Source organism: Chelon labrosus (assembly GCF_963514085.1).
Source record: "Chelon labrosus genome assembly, chromosome: 8".
NCBI lineage: Eukaryota > Metazoa > Chordata > Actinopteri > Mugiliformes > Mugilidae > Chelon > Chelon labrosus.
The window spans coordinates 6019514-6034335 of NC_140358.1; the positions used below are offsets into that span (position 1 = coordinate 6019514).

Genomic DNA, 14822 nt, shown 5'->3' on the forward strand with positions numbered 1-14822 from the left:
CACGTCCGTGCACAGCGCACACTGTCAGTGGTGTTTGGAGCCTGGCTCCAGCCCCAGAAGTGCAAGGGTGTTTGCAAAATGGAAAATAAGAGAAAAGCACTGGAGACAGATGCAGCCAAATGTGCAAAAATCGGCAGCTTTTTCAATAAAACGTGCTTGTGGTCTGAAACGGGTACAAGATGTTGAACAAAATGCAACTTTACCTGCACCCTTCAAGTTAAGTAATTAATTAGCCTATCAAGTCAATGGATTGCGGGGCGTTGTAACATATAGCCAGTCTAACCTAACGTTAATTAAATAGTATGATGCGACGCCACATAACTGGCCACAAACTTTGTCTTGTAGAACCTCAGATGCAAGATGCATCACCAAGCACCTGCCATGAGCCCACAGGTCCAGAGTGTGCAGGTAGGATTGCTCATTAAGTGAATATTATTAGAATTAATATAATGAAGAGTATGGTGTAGACCAGCTCTATATGATAAATGCCCTGAGATAATTGATGATGATAGATGATTCAGCACTACAATAATGAAACTAACTTGAATTTTTGACTTGAAAAAGGGGAGATTTGTGTTGAGATTTATGACCATTTTTATGATTTAGTGTCAGAGGCAGAGCCAGGAGCCAGTGGTGAGGAAGAAACACATAACAAAACTGGTGTGACCCACCTCGGCCCACATGCCTGAAAGAATTCCGGCCCTTATGTGGCCCACATCCGGCAGCCAACATGTGTGCCGCATAAGGCCCACATCTCAGCCAAACTGCAACCAGAGCTGGCCCTAATCTGGCCCTAATGTGGGCCAAGCCATTTTCAGAAGTGGTTCCTGATGTCAGCCTTAACTCAGCCACTATATTAATGTGCCATATTTATTCATATATAAACAAGTACAGTATTATAAGCAAATGTTTATTCATGTCAACACAGTACACACACCTGCACATTTAACAAACAAATTTAAAAACTGTACATTTATGATTCTAAACATGTCCATAAAGGTTTAAGATTGTATTTGTCACATGCACAGTTATATATAGTACAATGCACAGTGAAATGTATTCTTGTACCTGCAGCCAGTAGTAAAAAATAATGAGTACTACAGTAAAACAGTAATAATTGCAAATTCCTTAACACACAAGGTAAACAATATAAGTGTAAATGTGCACCGATAAAAATAGAATAAAATATAGACTGTAATATAGAATAAAATATAGATGGTAAAACTCAAGTGTAAACTTGGGGGAGGGGGGTAGTTTGTATATATACACACATTTAGTAGGTAGTAGGGAGAAAACTGGATTCTCCCCACTCTCAGCACGAGTTTAAGACATGGTACTGTCCATTTCCTGCTTTCTCTTCATCCTCTTCAGTCTGCCACCATCTCTATCTGGAGAGAGATGGAACCATCTTTTGATGGTCCAGTCTATTTCCTGGTCTGTGGCCCCAGATGTTAGTCAGTTACGCCAACAGCAGCTGAAACATACACACACAAATGATTGGAAATTAACATTTTTGTATCATTAGGTAATATGGCTACTGTAATTCTATTAAAACTGATAGTGATGACAATATTCTGGTGACAGATAAATGTTTTCCCTACATCTGCTTGGTTTAATTTATGTACAAAACATGGACTTACTGTTACACAAACTGTGAGTAGTGTGTGAACAAGCAAGCATCAATTCCAATAAAACCACTTTCTATGCCCAAATGATACTAGTGGCCCGTTACACTTTTTATCACTAGTAATAGTAAAGTAATATGGAATAAGCCTGCCTATTTTGCCATTGAACAAAATCTTAATTGGTTCAGTCAAAAGTTTTGACTGAACCAATTACATTATTTTAATATAATAGGTTGTGATCTAAAGTGGGCCGGTCTAAGGCATGAAACCCCAGGGCTGAAAATGAGTCCCACTCCGGCCCTGACTACAGCTCAGCATTTAATACTATAGTCCCCTCCAGACTGGCCTCTAAGCTGCATGACCTGGGCCTGGACTCCTCCCTGTGCAGGTGGATCTACAGCTTCCTGACCAGCAGACCACAGGTGGTTTGAGTGGGTCACCGCACTTCAGCCCCCCTGACTCTCAACACTCTCACACAGCCCTGGGCCCCCCCAGGGCTGTGTGAGAGCCCTCTGAGAGAGCCCTCTGCTGTACTCGCTGTACACACATGACTGCGAGGCCACATCAGACTCCAACATCATCATCAAGTTTGCTGACGACACCACTGTTGTAAGACTAATCTCCCACGACGACGAGACAGCCTACAGGAGGGAGGTGTCCCAACTGGAGGACTGGTGCCGGGAGAACCACCTCCTGCTGAACGTCAGCAAAACAAAGGAGCTGATTGTGGACATCAGCAGGAAACAGTAGAGAGACTTGCACCCAGTTATTATTAGTGGCTCTGAGGTAGAAAGAGTGGACACTTTCAGATACCTGGGAGTGACCATCTCACAGGACCTGTCATGGACTCATCACCTGAACGCCATGGTGAAGAAGGCCAGACAGCGTCTCTACCTCCTCAGAGACTTTAAGCTCCCTCTCAAGGTGCACAGGAACTTTCACACCTGCACCATCGAGAGCATCTTGTGTGGGAGCACCACCACCTGGATGGGAAATTGTACCAGGCAAGACTTCATGGCCCTCAAAAGGGTGGTCCGTTCAGCGGAGCAGACCATCAGAACCGCCCTTCCCAACCTGCAGGACATTTTCAAAAAACGTTGCAGGTTAAGGGCCAAGAAGATCCTGAAACAGTACAGTCACCCCAGACACTCTGTCTTCTCCCTACTGCCATCAGGCCAGCATTTCCACTGCCTGAGGACAAAACTGAGAGGCTGAAGAAGACTTTCTATCCACATGCCATCTGTCTGCTCAACTCTGAGCCTTAAACTGGACCTAAATACCACTGCACCACTATCTTATCTTATCTTATCTTATCTTATCTTATCTTATCTTGTTAATTATTTATGATAGCCAAACCCAAATATTTAACGCCCTTAGTACACAGGCCCAACAACAGCATAGTAGTAAGCCCCAGCATCAGACAACTTTTAACTTTTACAATTATTTGTGCAAAAGAGAAAGAAGTATGCAGTGGTTAAAACTCCAGCAACACCTGAAATATATGGAGAAGTGTTACAGCTTGTGGCCTTTATCAGTGTCATCAAAAAATGCTTTAAATAGGTGTATAGTAAGGAGTCAAATAAGGAAATAAGTTAAATTAACTGCTAATCTTACATGGCCACATGTACATATGAGTCAATGGGGCTACAGTAAAGGTGGGTTGAGCATATGGTCATGAAGCTAGAGTCAGCTATTTTGCAAAGCTGACCAAGAAAATAAAATGTCAACACATCAGAAGAGTAGCACCCCATCTGAGCTATCATTAACAAACTGTAAGAATGATATATGTCCTAAAAATATATAAGTAGCAGTTAACTTGTTTTATGAGTCTGAATGTCTGCTATGAACATTTATTTTCAGCTGTGGTTTCAGTATCATTCTCTCAGGTGAATATAATCATCTTTCTCTCTGGTCTCAGAGCACTAAGTAAAGGCCTTGTGCATGTTCGACAAGAGAACAAGCTAAACCACATTCACAAGCTACACTGACAGAAGCTGTGGTGAGCTGTTTCTCCGCCCTCTGACCAACCGCTGAAGCTGTTTACTCAGAACAGGCCTCCCGATTAGCTTCTACTAGATATGAAGAGAAAGAAGAGCTACAAGTGGTTTCAGCAGGCTACATTTAGAAGAGCAACTTGCTACTTCGATAAAGTTATTAAAAATGGAACGTGTCTTTGATTTGTACCTTCAATCTGAGAATATACAGTTGTCATAATAGTTTATGTTTTGTTTCCCTTTGAATCCAGCTGTACTGATTCATTCACCTTTCATTTGAGCAAAGTTACAGTTGATCATTTTGACAAATGATGCAAAAGTATAACAAGGGGGTACAACGTATTTGACAACAGCCTCAAAGTCCTGCTCTCGATAAAAGGCCTTTCTGTCATCGTTCAGCAGCTACCAATGAGTCAACCAGAGAAAAGTGATAACACACAGCTACAGTATATAACAATAATGTTTAACTGATTAACCTGCAATGTGTTCTGATAACAATCTGAATATACATACTTTGGTACGTGCATTTTACATATAACATATAAAACAGAAGTGAAAGACCAGCTTCATGAGATTAAAGTAGAGACTGAGACAGGAAGTACAGCCCCTTTGTATTCATTCCCCTGTGTGAAAGGCCAACCACAGCTTAAGTTTCCATCAACCAGTTTTGTTTATCTGAGTCTTTCTGTGTTTCAGGTGTAATTGTTCTGTACACACAACACAAGGGATAAGATACAAAGGCATCACTAACATCTCTTTATGTGTCAACACACCAGTATCAGCTATAGTATTTATTCATTAAGATAATGTTTGTGAATGAAGTGACACACAAGGTCAACTCAGAAATCAGAATGTCGCTATTTCTCTCCAGACCTAGCGAAACTCACGTCTGCACTCACAGTTGGAAAAATGATGCGTTCAGATCACAGTTCACAAAATATGAACGTCGTTCATTGAATGCCATCATGCACAACACTGGGCATAGAGGGGGTCAAACCAGTGACCTCATGGTCAGATGCTTCTTTAACCACCAGTTCACAGCTCCCCTAAGTTTGTTATGGGCAACATAGATCCCTGGCTGGAATCAAACTAGGGACGCTGCAGTCATGTGCTACTGCTTCAACGTCTTTCTGGGACACTGTGACTGTGACACTCTGAAGGGAGTGTAGAGGATGGAAGGTGTGACCACAACCACCTCTACAGCTCTGTGTGATGAGCTCTTCCTGCTGAAGTGACTGATATTCAGATTGGGTAGTATTGTAATATTTATATATAAAAAATAAAATGTTAGATATCTGGATTATTAGGAGTCTTATCTGGATATGAATGCAGTAGCCTATATTAAATCAGACACTAGCTGACGGGTTCTGAGATTGTTGCTAATATTAGGAACTACACAATATTAGGAAGGTGGTCATAATGTTATGCCTGATTGGTGTATGTTTTCATGAAATTCAGCCTTTACTGAATGCAGGAAAGGAAAGCAAAACATGTCTCTCTTACCAAGACAGAATTCAGAAAACTAAGGAAAGTTTGTCTTCTGTGTCTTATACTTGGAAACAAATACAATAAATTGGAGTAACTGAGAGTAGCCAGTCTTTGTCTTTCCATTTGATTTTGATGAGGAGGATGTTTGAGTCCAAAAATTTTTAAAAAAGATGTAATTTAGAAATCAACGTGCCATGCAATTTCTTCCTCCATGACCACATATAATAATCAGGAAATAAAATAACCTGTCAATCAGAGCAATGTTTGTCTTAAACAGCAAGACTACTGTAGACTATTTAGTTTTCAGCTTAAAAGTTCACACCTTAAGAAAATAGAAAAGAAACATTTTAGGTTTTTATTGCCATTCACCTCTTGTTTTTTTCTAATTTGCTTTGTTATAGAAAACCACCGTGAACATGAAGCAGAAGCTAGGTGTTGTTTCATGTGCTCAGACTGGAAAGATAATTTCCTCTGTGGTAGTACAGTGACATACCAGCGGAAAAATAGACCAATCAGATTGACAAATATTTGGTCCCTCCCACTTGATGCGATTACATTAAGGTTGAACCATCTTACAACATGCTCTTATTTTAACGCAGTCACACAGAGATCAATCAGGAGATGCTGATCATATTGTATTTACTGCTGATGCTCAGAGTGGGCCGTAAGTATAGAAAGTCAGCTTCTTTCCATATTATGTATATTTTACATGTCATTTCTTGCAGATATCTTTCAGACCATGGCATATATACATCTGATTGTCTCTGCTCTGTTTAATCTTTAGGATGCACAGATGATCTGACCTTTGCAACAAAAACAGTTAATGTTGGAGATAATGTGACTCTGATCTGTCCCCGACAGACATCAAGAATGTATCAAGAAACCTTACATTGGATCAGGGTTGTTTCTGGAAACTGGCCTGAATTCTTGGGAGGAACATACAACTTTGATCATGATGATGTTAATAAGACTCCTCACATTACAGCAAAACAAGAGCCTGGGACCTTTATTCTGCATATTAGTCAAACTAAGCTCAGTGATTCTGGGTTTTATTACTGTTTAAAAATCAAAGAGCTCAAAATGACATTTCTGAATGGAACGTTTCTGAGAATTAAAGGTAAACAAAAGTGAATTTGTGTTCTCATGTACATAATTCACATTTTAATTGATGTTATTTTCAATACTGTCAGTAAAACATTATTTATTTCTTTATATTTTCTAGGACCAGAACCAGATATCACTGCCTTCATTCAAGTGTCTCCATCTGATCCAGTTCATCCAGGAGACTCAGTGACTCTGCAATGTTCAGTCCTCTCTGACTCTGAGAACAAAACATGTCCAGAAGATCACAGTGTGCACTGGTTCAGAGCCAAATCAGATGAATCTCATCCCAGTTTAATTTACGCTCATCAAAACAGTGGTGATGAATGTGAGAGGAGTCCTGAGACTCACTCACAGAAATGTGTCTACAGCTTCTCTAAGGACATCAGCTCCTCTGATGCTGGGACTTACTACTGTGCTGTGGCCATGTGTGGACAGATCATTTTTGGAAATGGAGCTAAACTGGACACTGAAGGTAACTGTGTTATTGTTCCTTTAGTTTTATAGTAAACATCACCATGACCAAGTTTTGTTTGAAGTTATTAAAAACAATATTTTCCAACCAATTTTTAACTTAGTTTCTTCTTGTTATCATTACAGAAACCAACATGTGGTCACAGACGCTCATCTCAGTTATTTTTCCTCTGTGTGCTGTCCTGGTTATAAGTCTGATTGTTACAGCTTTCTTCATTTACGACAAATGTGATCGTTGCAGCGGTAATAGTAGTTACATATTGTATTCTAGTCTTAACGTAATAACAAATGAAGCCTTCTATTACTGATATCTGTGTATTTTCTGCTTCATAGGTCCTACTGCAGTAGTTGTGCAAAGAAATAGGGGTGCAAAGAAAACTCTGCAGGTAAGGATTTTATCAACTGGATTAACCTACAAGTTATGAACCTTGTTTAACTTGTAATTTATGTAATGCGTTTCCTAAGAGAGATGAAGACACATTGGTTTATTCTGCTGTCGTCTTCACCATGATGAACGGGGACCAAGGTGGAAGAAGGAACGCAAAAGCAGCGGAGAGAGAGAGGATGTACATGGCTCTGCAGGCTTTTAGTCTGGATTAGTGAGGTCTGTTTATTTTAGCATCCAGTTGATATTTGTTTCGAGCGTAAGTGTTTGTCACATTGAACCACTGGTAATACTGTCTATTATCATTTTATTTCTGTCATTCTTCTACCAATGATAAAATAAATAAATAAATAAATGAATCAAATGATTTCCAATTTTCGGAGAAATACTAAAATTAAGTTTCAGTTATAATCTGTAGTTCTTACAAATATATTATTGTGAGTTGCAACTGTTTCTGTTTTATTAGTTTGTTCTATCAACCAATGTAAATAAATAAAACACACTTTCTCTCAACATGTGGAATTAATGAATCACAATTAATATTAAAAACACTGAGTTCATCAAGTTACAACCCTCAGTTTCACAGATGTATTGAAATAGTTCATCTTGCAGAATTGCAGAAATACAGTTTATCAACAAACTGAAAGGCTGATGCTCTCCATCAGGACAGAAAACACTGTATTTTCAGTCACATTCTGACTGCTTTCTCTAACTATGGGATGGCAGCTGGCTATAAGAAGTTCTGAGTGAACGTCCAAGCTGAGAGACTTAAGGAGAGGTGGGCCGGCTCTGCTCTGACTATAAAGAGAGGTGTTACCCAGTGTGGGAATCTGCTCTGACAACAGAGTACACACACTCTGAGCTCTCTCTCCTCTTCTTCACTCTTGTCACTCATTTTGTGGAGACACCCAGTGCTTCATAGTTCTTTGCTTCACCATTCTGCAATAATACAGAATTTAAAAAATGGCAGTGTTATTGAATCAGAATCAGAATCAGAAAAGACTTTATTGCCATGCATGTTTGTACATACAAGGAATTTGCTTTGGTGTTGTTACACATAAAATAAAATAAAATATAAAAACTATAGAACTTGCTCTCAGATATATAAAAATACTAAAAATATATACACAGTATATATATACATATTCCACCAGAACATTTACTGTGGGATAGTAGTGGGTTTGGTGTGTTCATGGGGGTGGCTTGGCATTGTTCAGCAGCCGTCTGCCAGAGGGGAGTCTGTTAAATAGTCCGTGTCCAGTGTGAGAGGGATCGGCCACAATCTTAGCTGCACGCTTCAGAGTCTTGGAAGCGTACAGCTCGTCGAGAGACTTCAGACCGCAGCCAATCACCTTCTCTGCAGAGCGAATGACACGCTGCAGTCTGCTCTTGTCCTTAGCAGAGGCTGCAGCATACCAGGTGGTGATGGAGTTGGTGAGGATGGACTCAATGATGGCAGTGTAGAAGTGAACCATCATTGTCTTTGGCAAGTTGAATTTCTTCAACTGCCGCAGGAAGTACATCCTCTGCATTTAGACCTTATATCTACAGCATCTTCAGATAATTTAATCGTGGTGATTGCTGTATCTGTGCAACAGTAACATTTGCCTGAGTCTGAATATGACACTTGTAAGTCATTCATTCATTCATTCATCTTCTGTACCCGCTTATTCCTGCGGGGGTCTGCTGGAGCCTATCCCAGGAAAGATCGCAGGAAAGACTGGACAGGTCGCAGGGCCAACACAGAGAGACAGACAACCATTCACACTCACACCTACGGCCAATTTAGAATCACTAATTAACCTAACCAGCATGTCTTTGGATGGTAGGAGGAAGCCGGAGAGAACCCACGCAGACACAGTGAGAACATGCAAACTCCACACAGAAAGGCCCAGTCTGCCCATGGATTCGAACCCCGGACCTTCTCACTGTGAGGCATCAGTGCTAACCACCTCACCACTGCCCCCCTTGTAAGTCATAAAAGGTATAAAACTACATAACAAAATACACTTGTGATATAATTTAAAAAAAGGATCAACAGTATGCAGGAAAGACCAGTAACAAGTATATAATAAAATCTGGTCTTGTTCATTCAATTTATTATTTTAGTGACTGTAGACTGTGTAATACTCCTATAGTGGCATACTGTGTAGGCCTTGATTGCTTAGCAGTGACTTTACAATGAGCTACAACATCCCTTTATTTCATTTCTAAGATATTTACCAGAACCATGATTGATCGATCCACAGTTGACTGGTCATGTTGAAGATCATGGGAGGTTCTCACTTCTCCTTACAAATGAATAAAACACATTCTCAGCGTGTGAATGTACAGGGAATATGGTTACAGCTTTCATAGCAGTGAGATCTTATCATCCTCTCTTTTAGGATTAAAGGCGTGCACTGCTGTGGTGAGCTTAATGTAGCTCCACTGCTCTAATGAGACCCACTGATTTGCTCTGCTATGGCCCTGAGATGTCAGGAGTGACATGCTTTGTTCAGGGACATCTTTGGAGTTTGTAGTGAAATACAATATGATTTAATTAGACATTGAGTCAGAACATTTAATGCAGAAAATGTAGTCTGTAGTGATAGTTTAACTGCATTAAGGTATTTTTTGTCGAATTTAGTTGAAGAAAATATATAATCTTAGCAAAATTCCAACCATCTAACGAAAAATGACACAGTGTTGCTGACCTTTGACCTCTTGGATCTAAAATGTCATCTTTTAATCACTGTATTGTTTTAGACAGTTCAATTATATTTTGTCATTATTAGAAAATGGGTTGTTAAGCTTTGGCAAACATGTGTTTTATGAGATCACAATGACCTTTGACCTCTGACAAAGTGAAGTCACTTCATCCTTGAGTCTAAGTGAACATTTGTGCTGTTTTAAAGTAACAATTGACTCATTTCTCTTTACTTAGTTGAACAAGTTTTACCACAATATGGATTACTACTGTATGCGAATATTATCTTATTGGTATACAGCAAATATTTCTATGTTGCACAATAGAAACAATGGTCTTCAGTAAATTAAGAAATAAAAAAAAAATCAATTTCAAGCGTCTGTCATTAAATGGCCTTTGTTTAAAGTGAGCCTGACATATTTCTATTATTAACTAGAAGAGCTACATCAAGCTGTAGAGCTTCCAGCTAAGTTTCGCTCAGACCAACCTGACTCTGGCCAAAATAATGGGATCCTCTCTGTTTCATGCTCTGTCCACCATCCAGCAGGCGGTTAACTGAGACGTTTTAGTTTTTAACTATTTCTATCCACACCGATCAGCCACAACATTAAAACCACTGACAGGTAAATAACATTGACCATCTTGTGACAATTCCATGTTCTGCTGGGAATTTTTTGGACCTGGCATTCATGTGGATGTTACTTAAACATAGACATGTACTGAATCATTCACCTTTCATTTGAGCAAAGTTACAGTTGATCATTTTGACAAATGATGCAAAAGTATAACAAGGGGGTACAACGTATTTGACGACAGCCTCAAAGTCCTGCTCTCCATAAAAGGCCGTTCTGTCATCGTTCAGCAGCTACCAATGAGTCAACCAGAGAAAAGTGATAACACACAGCTACAGTACATAACAGTAATGTTTAACTTAACCTGCAATGTGTTCTGGTAACAATCTGAATATACATAGTTTGGTACTTCTTCCATTTTAAAACATATAAAACAGAAGTGAAAGACCAGCTTCATGAGATTAAAGTAGAGACTGAGACAGGAAGTACAGCCCCTTTGTATTCACTCCCCTGTGTGAAAGGCCAACCACAGCTTAAGTTTCCATCAACCAGTTTTGTTTTTCTGAGTCTTTCTGTGTTTCAGGTGTAATTGTTCTGTACACACAAAACAAGGGATAGGATACAAAGGCATCACTAACATCTCTTTATGTGTCAACACACCAGCATCAGCTGTAGTATTTATTCATTAGGATAATGTTTGTGTATGAAGTGACACACAAGGTCAACTCAAAAATCAGATGAGCTTTATTTGCCATGTCTATACATGTACACACAAATATTCTCTGCCTTTACCAGCTAGGAGCAGTGGGGACCCATGTTCAATGGATTGCATCCATTGCACCATCCTTGTTATTCCTGTTCAATAGAATCTCTGACTGACCTGCCCATGCATCCCCAGCCTGTGATATTTTTTTCCACCAGCATCTGTACTCGTTTTTTTGAATAACCATTAACTGTATATACTAGGAAATAACTCAAAAGTGGATCAGCTGCTTCTGCAGGGCCGGAGGTTCAGATCACAGTTCACAAAAATACGAGCGCCGTTCATTGAACACGATCATGCACAACACTGGGCATAGAGAGGGTCAAACCAGTGACCTCATGGTCAGATGCTTCTTTAACCACCAGTTCACAGCTCCCCTAAGTTTGTTATGGGCAACATAGATCCCTGGGTGAAATCAAACTAGGGACGTTGCAGTCATGTGCTACTAAGATGATCTGCATCAACGTCTTTCTGGGACACTGTGACTCTGAAAGGAGTGTAGTGGACGGAGGGTGTGACCACAGCCACCTCTACAGCTCTGTATGATGTGCTCTTCCTGCTGAAGTGACTGATATTCAGAGTGGGTAGTATTGTAATATTTATATATAAAATAAAATGTTAGATATCTGGATTATTAGGAGTCTTATCTGGATATGAATGCAGTATATTAAATCAGACACTAGCTGACGGGTTCTGAGATTGTTGCTAATATTAGGAACGACACAATATGAGGAAGGTGGTCATGATGTTATGCCTGATAGTTGTATGTTTTCATGAAATTCAGTCTTTATTGAATGCAGGAAGCATCGTAAAACATGTCTCTCTTACCAAGACAGAAGTGTAAAAGTTCACACCTTAAGAAAATTAAAAAAAGAGAAACATTTTAGGTTTTTATTGCCATTCACCTCTTGTTTTTTCTAATTTGCTTTGTTATAGAAAACCACCGTGAACATGAAGCAGAAGCTAGGCGTCGTTTCATGTGCTCAGACTGGAAAAATAATTTCCACTGTGGTAGTACAGTGACATACCAGCAGAAAAATAGACCAATCAGATAGACAAATATTTGGTCCCTCCCACTTGATGCGATTACATTAAGGTTGAACCCCCTACAACATCCTCTTATTTTAACGCAGTCACACAGAGATCAATCAGAAGATGCTGATCATATTGTATTTACTGCTGATGCTCAGAGTGGGCCGTAAGTATAGAAAGTCAGCTTCTTTCCATATTATGTATATTTTACATGTCATTTCTTGCAGATATCTTTCAGACCATGGCATATATACATCTGATTGTCACTGCTCTGTTTAATCTTTAGGATGCACAGATGATCTGACCTTTGTAACACAAACAGTTGATGTTGGAGATGATGTGACTCTGATCTGTCCCCGCCAGAAATCTATGTATCAAGAAACCTTACATTGGATCAGGCTTGTTTCTGGAAACTGGCCTGAATTCTTGGGAGGAACATACAACTTTGATCATGATGATGTTAATAAGACTCCTCACATTACAGCAAAACAAGAGCCTGGAACCTTTATTCTGCATATTAGTCAAACTAAGCTCAGTGATTCTGGGTTTTATTACTGTTTAAAAATCAAACAGCTCAAAATGACATTTCTGAATGGAACGTTTCTGAGAATTAAAGGTAAACAAAAGTGAATTTGTGTTCTCATGTACATAATTCACATTTTAACTGATGTTATTTTCAATACTGTCAGTAAAACATTATTTATTCCTTTATATTTTCTAGGACCAGAACCAGATATCACTGCCGTCATTCAAGTGTCTCCATCTGATCCAGTTCATCCAGGAGACTCAGTGACTCTGCAGTGTTCAGTCCTCTCTGACTCTGACAACAAAACATGTCCAGAAGATCACAGTGTGTACTGGTTTAGAGCCAAATCAGATGAATCTCATCCCAGTTTAATTTACGCTCATCAAAACAGTGGTGATGAATGTGAGAGGAGTCCTGAGACTCACTCACAGAAATGTGTCTACAGCTTCTCTAAGGACATCAGCTCCTCTGATGCTGGGACTTACTACTGTGCTGTGGCCATGTGTGGACAGATCATTTTTGGAAATGGAACTAAACTGGAGACTGAAGGTAACTGTAACTGTTTAATGAGAATATTTTAGTATCTGATATAATCTGTTAATATAATGTAAAAACACATGTGTTCCTAATGTACAGACTTACATAATGTAATTAATTATCACTACTTGGTGCTTTTATTTTTTCAGCACTCAACACGTGGGATGTACAGCAGAATATCATTGTCTTTCTGTTATGTGCTGCTTTGGCTACAAGTCTGATTGTTATAGCCTTCCTCATTTATACCATCAAGAAGAGAAATCGTGACGGTAATCAATCTGATCAATCCATTAAACAGTATTTTATAAAAGCCTAAAATTGATTTTCACTATTGATTTGTGGTAATTAACATTATCTGTCATTTTAAATTTCTCTGTTGTTTTGCAAACAGATGCTCCAGTGAAAAGTCAGAAGGTAACGTGTACAAATGAGAAAAGATAGAAAATGTTATTTGAATATTTTTTATATTTTTCCCTCCATAAATATAAATATTACCTGCCATCTCATAACATTGTTACATTATTTTCTTATCTTTTTTTTTGAACAGTCTGTTTATTGAGTTTTACATGTTACAAAACCAATAGAGTTCTGATTACAGTTTCTTATCTATTCTCAGAGAGATGAACATACATTAGTTTATTCTGCACCAAACATCAAAACGAGGAAAGCTGGCAAAGCAGAGAGAAAGAACGCACAAAGAACAGAGGAAGAGATCATCTACTCTGATGTCAGGGCTTAAAACAGTCTTTTTTAATTTTTTTATTTTTTATGTATGTAGAAAATATAAAACTTAAGCAGTACCCATGCTTCATTAGAATCACTAATGTAACAGTTGAATGTGTATTCTGTTCAGTCTTTTCAGAGTTGTTGAATGACAAGGTAGTTTGTCATTCTGAAGCAAAAGTACCAGCATATTTTAAATTCTTACTTCATTTTTGTTGTTATTTTATTTTTAATTTTTTCACAGAAATGTCCTATATGCATCAGCACAGTGTAACATTACCCTGCAAAATGGATTGTGTATGTGTTGCTTCTTTATAAAATACAAAGTAAAACTATGTACAAAACCTATAATAACATTTCATATAAAAATAAAACACATTCAATATTTCTGATGCATCAGTTCCTTTTATTTGATTTTAAAGCTGCACAAATATTGATTCATGTTTCCCACATTCATTTTGATAATATAGTAAAATAGTTCAGTCAGTGCTGAAGTTCACAGTAGATCTTATTAAAATAGATGCCATAAAACCTTAAAGGTTGATGTGAATTATAGTGAATAACAGACATGTTAGAGACGGTGGGTTAGTGAGATTATTTGTATGGTTTTTGAGAGAGTGTCATGGGGTACTCCAGTGACACAACCTTCAACTGAAAAAAAAAAACTCGTCATGTCTCCCAGTGAGAGAGAGGAACTGAAAGTGTGTGGGGAGTAGGTGGATTGCAGTGTTGCTGTGCATCTTGGTGCCACAGGAGCAGCCACGACCTCCCAAATAGTAAGTGCACAATAAACAGGAAACACAACATGCTTGTATTTTCCATTGCCATCACAATTTCTCTCTCTGTGTATGCACACTAAGAGATGAGGAACCATGTAAACTGAGTAAATGTATAAAGGAGAGCTCTAGGCCAG

At 38.8% G+C, this 14822-nt stretch overlaps 2 protein-coding genes across 2 annotated transcripts; both read left to right on the forward strand.

The window, feature by feature from the left end:
- Positions 1-353: 353 nt before the first annotated feature.
- On the forward strand, positions 354-7282 carry LOC311491321 (uncharacterized protein; the record flags this gene model as incomplete). Its single annotated transcript, XM_084549227.1, has 5 exons — positions 354-408; positions 5892-6224; positions 6330-6683; positions 6809-6960; positions 7148-7282. The coding sequence occupies 5 exons, from the start codon at positions 354-356 to the stop codon at positions 7280-7282; spliced, it is 1029 nt and encodes a 342-aa protein (XP_084405353.1).
- Positions 7283-11817: 4535 nt separating this feature from the next.
- Positions 11818-13502, forward strand: LOC311491322 (uncharacterized protein; the record flags this gene model as incomplete). The annotated part of the gene is made up of 3 exons (XM_084549228.1): positions 11818-12739; positions 12845-13198; positions 13336-13502. The coding sequence occupies exons 1-3, from the start codon at positions 12493-12495 to the stop codon at positions 13500-13502; spliced, it is 768 nt and encodes a 255-aa protein (XP_084405354.1). The 5' UTR covers positions 11818-12492.
- Positions 13503-14822: the final 1320 nt, after the last annotated feature.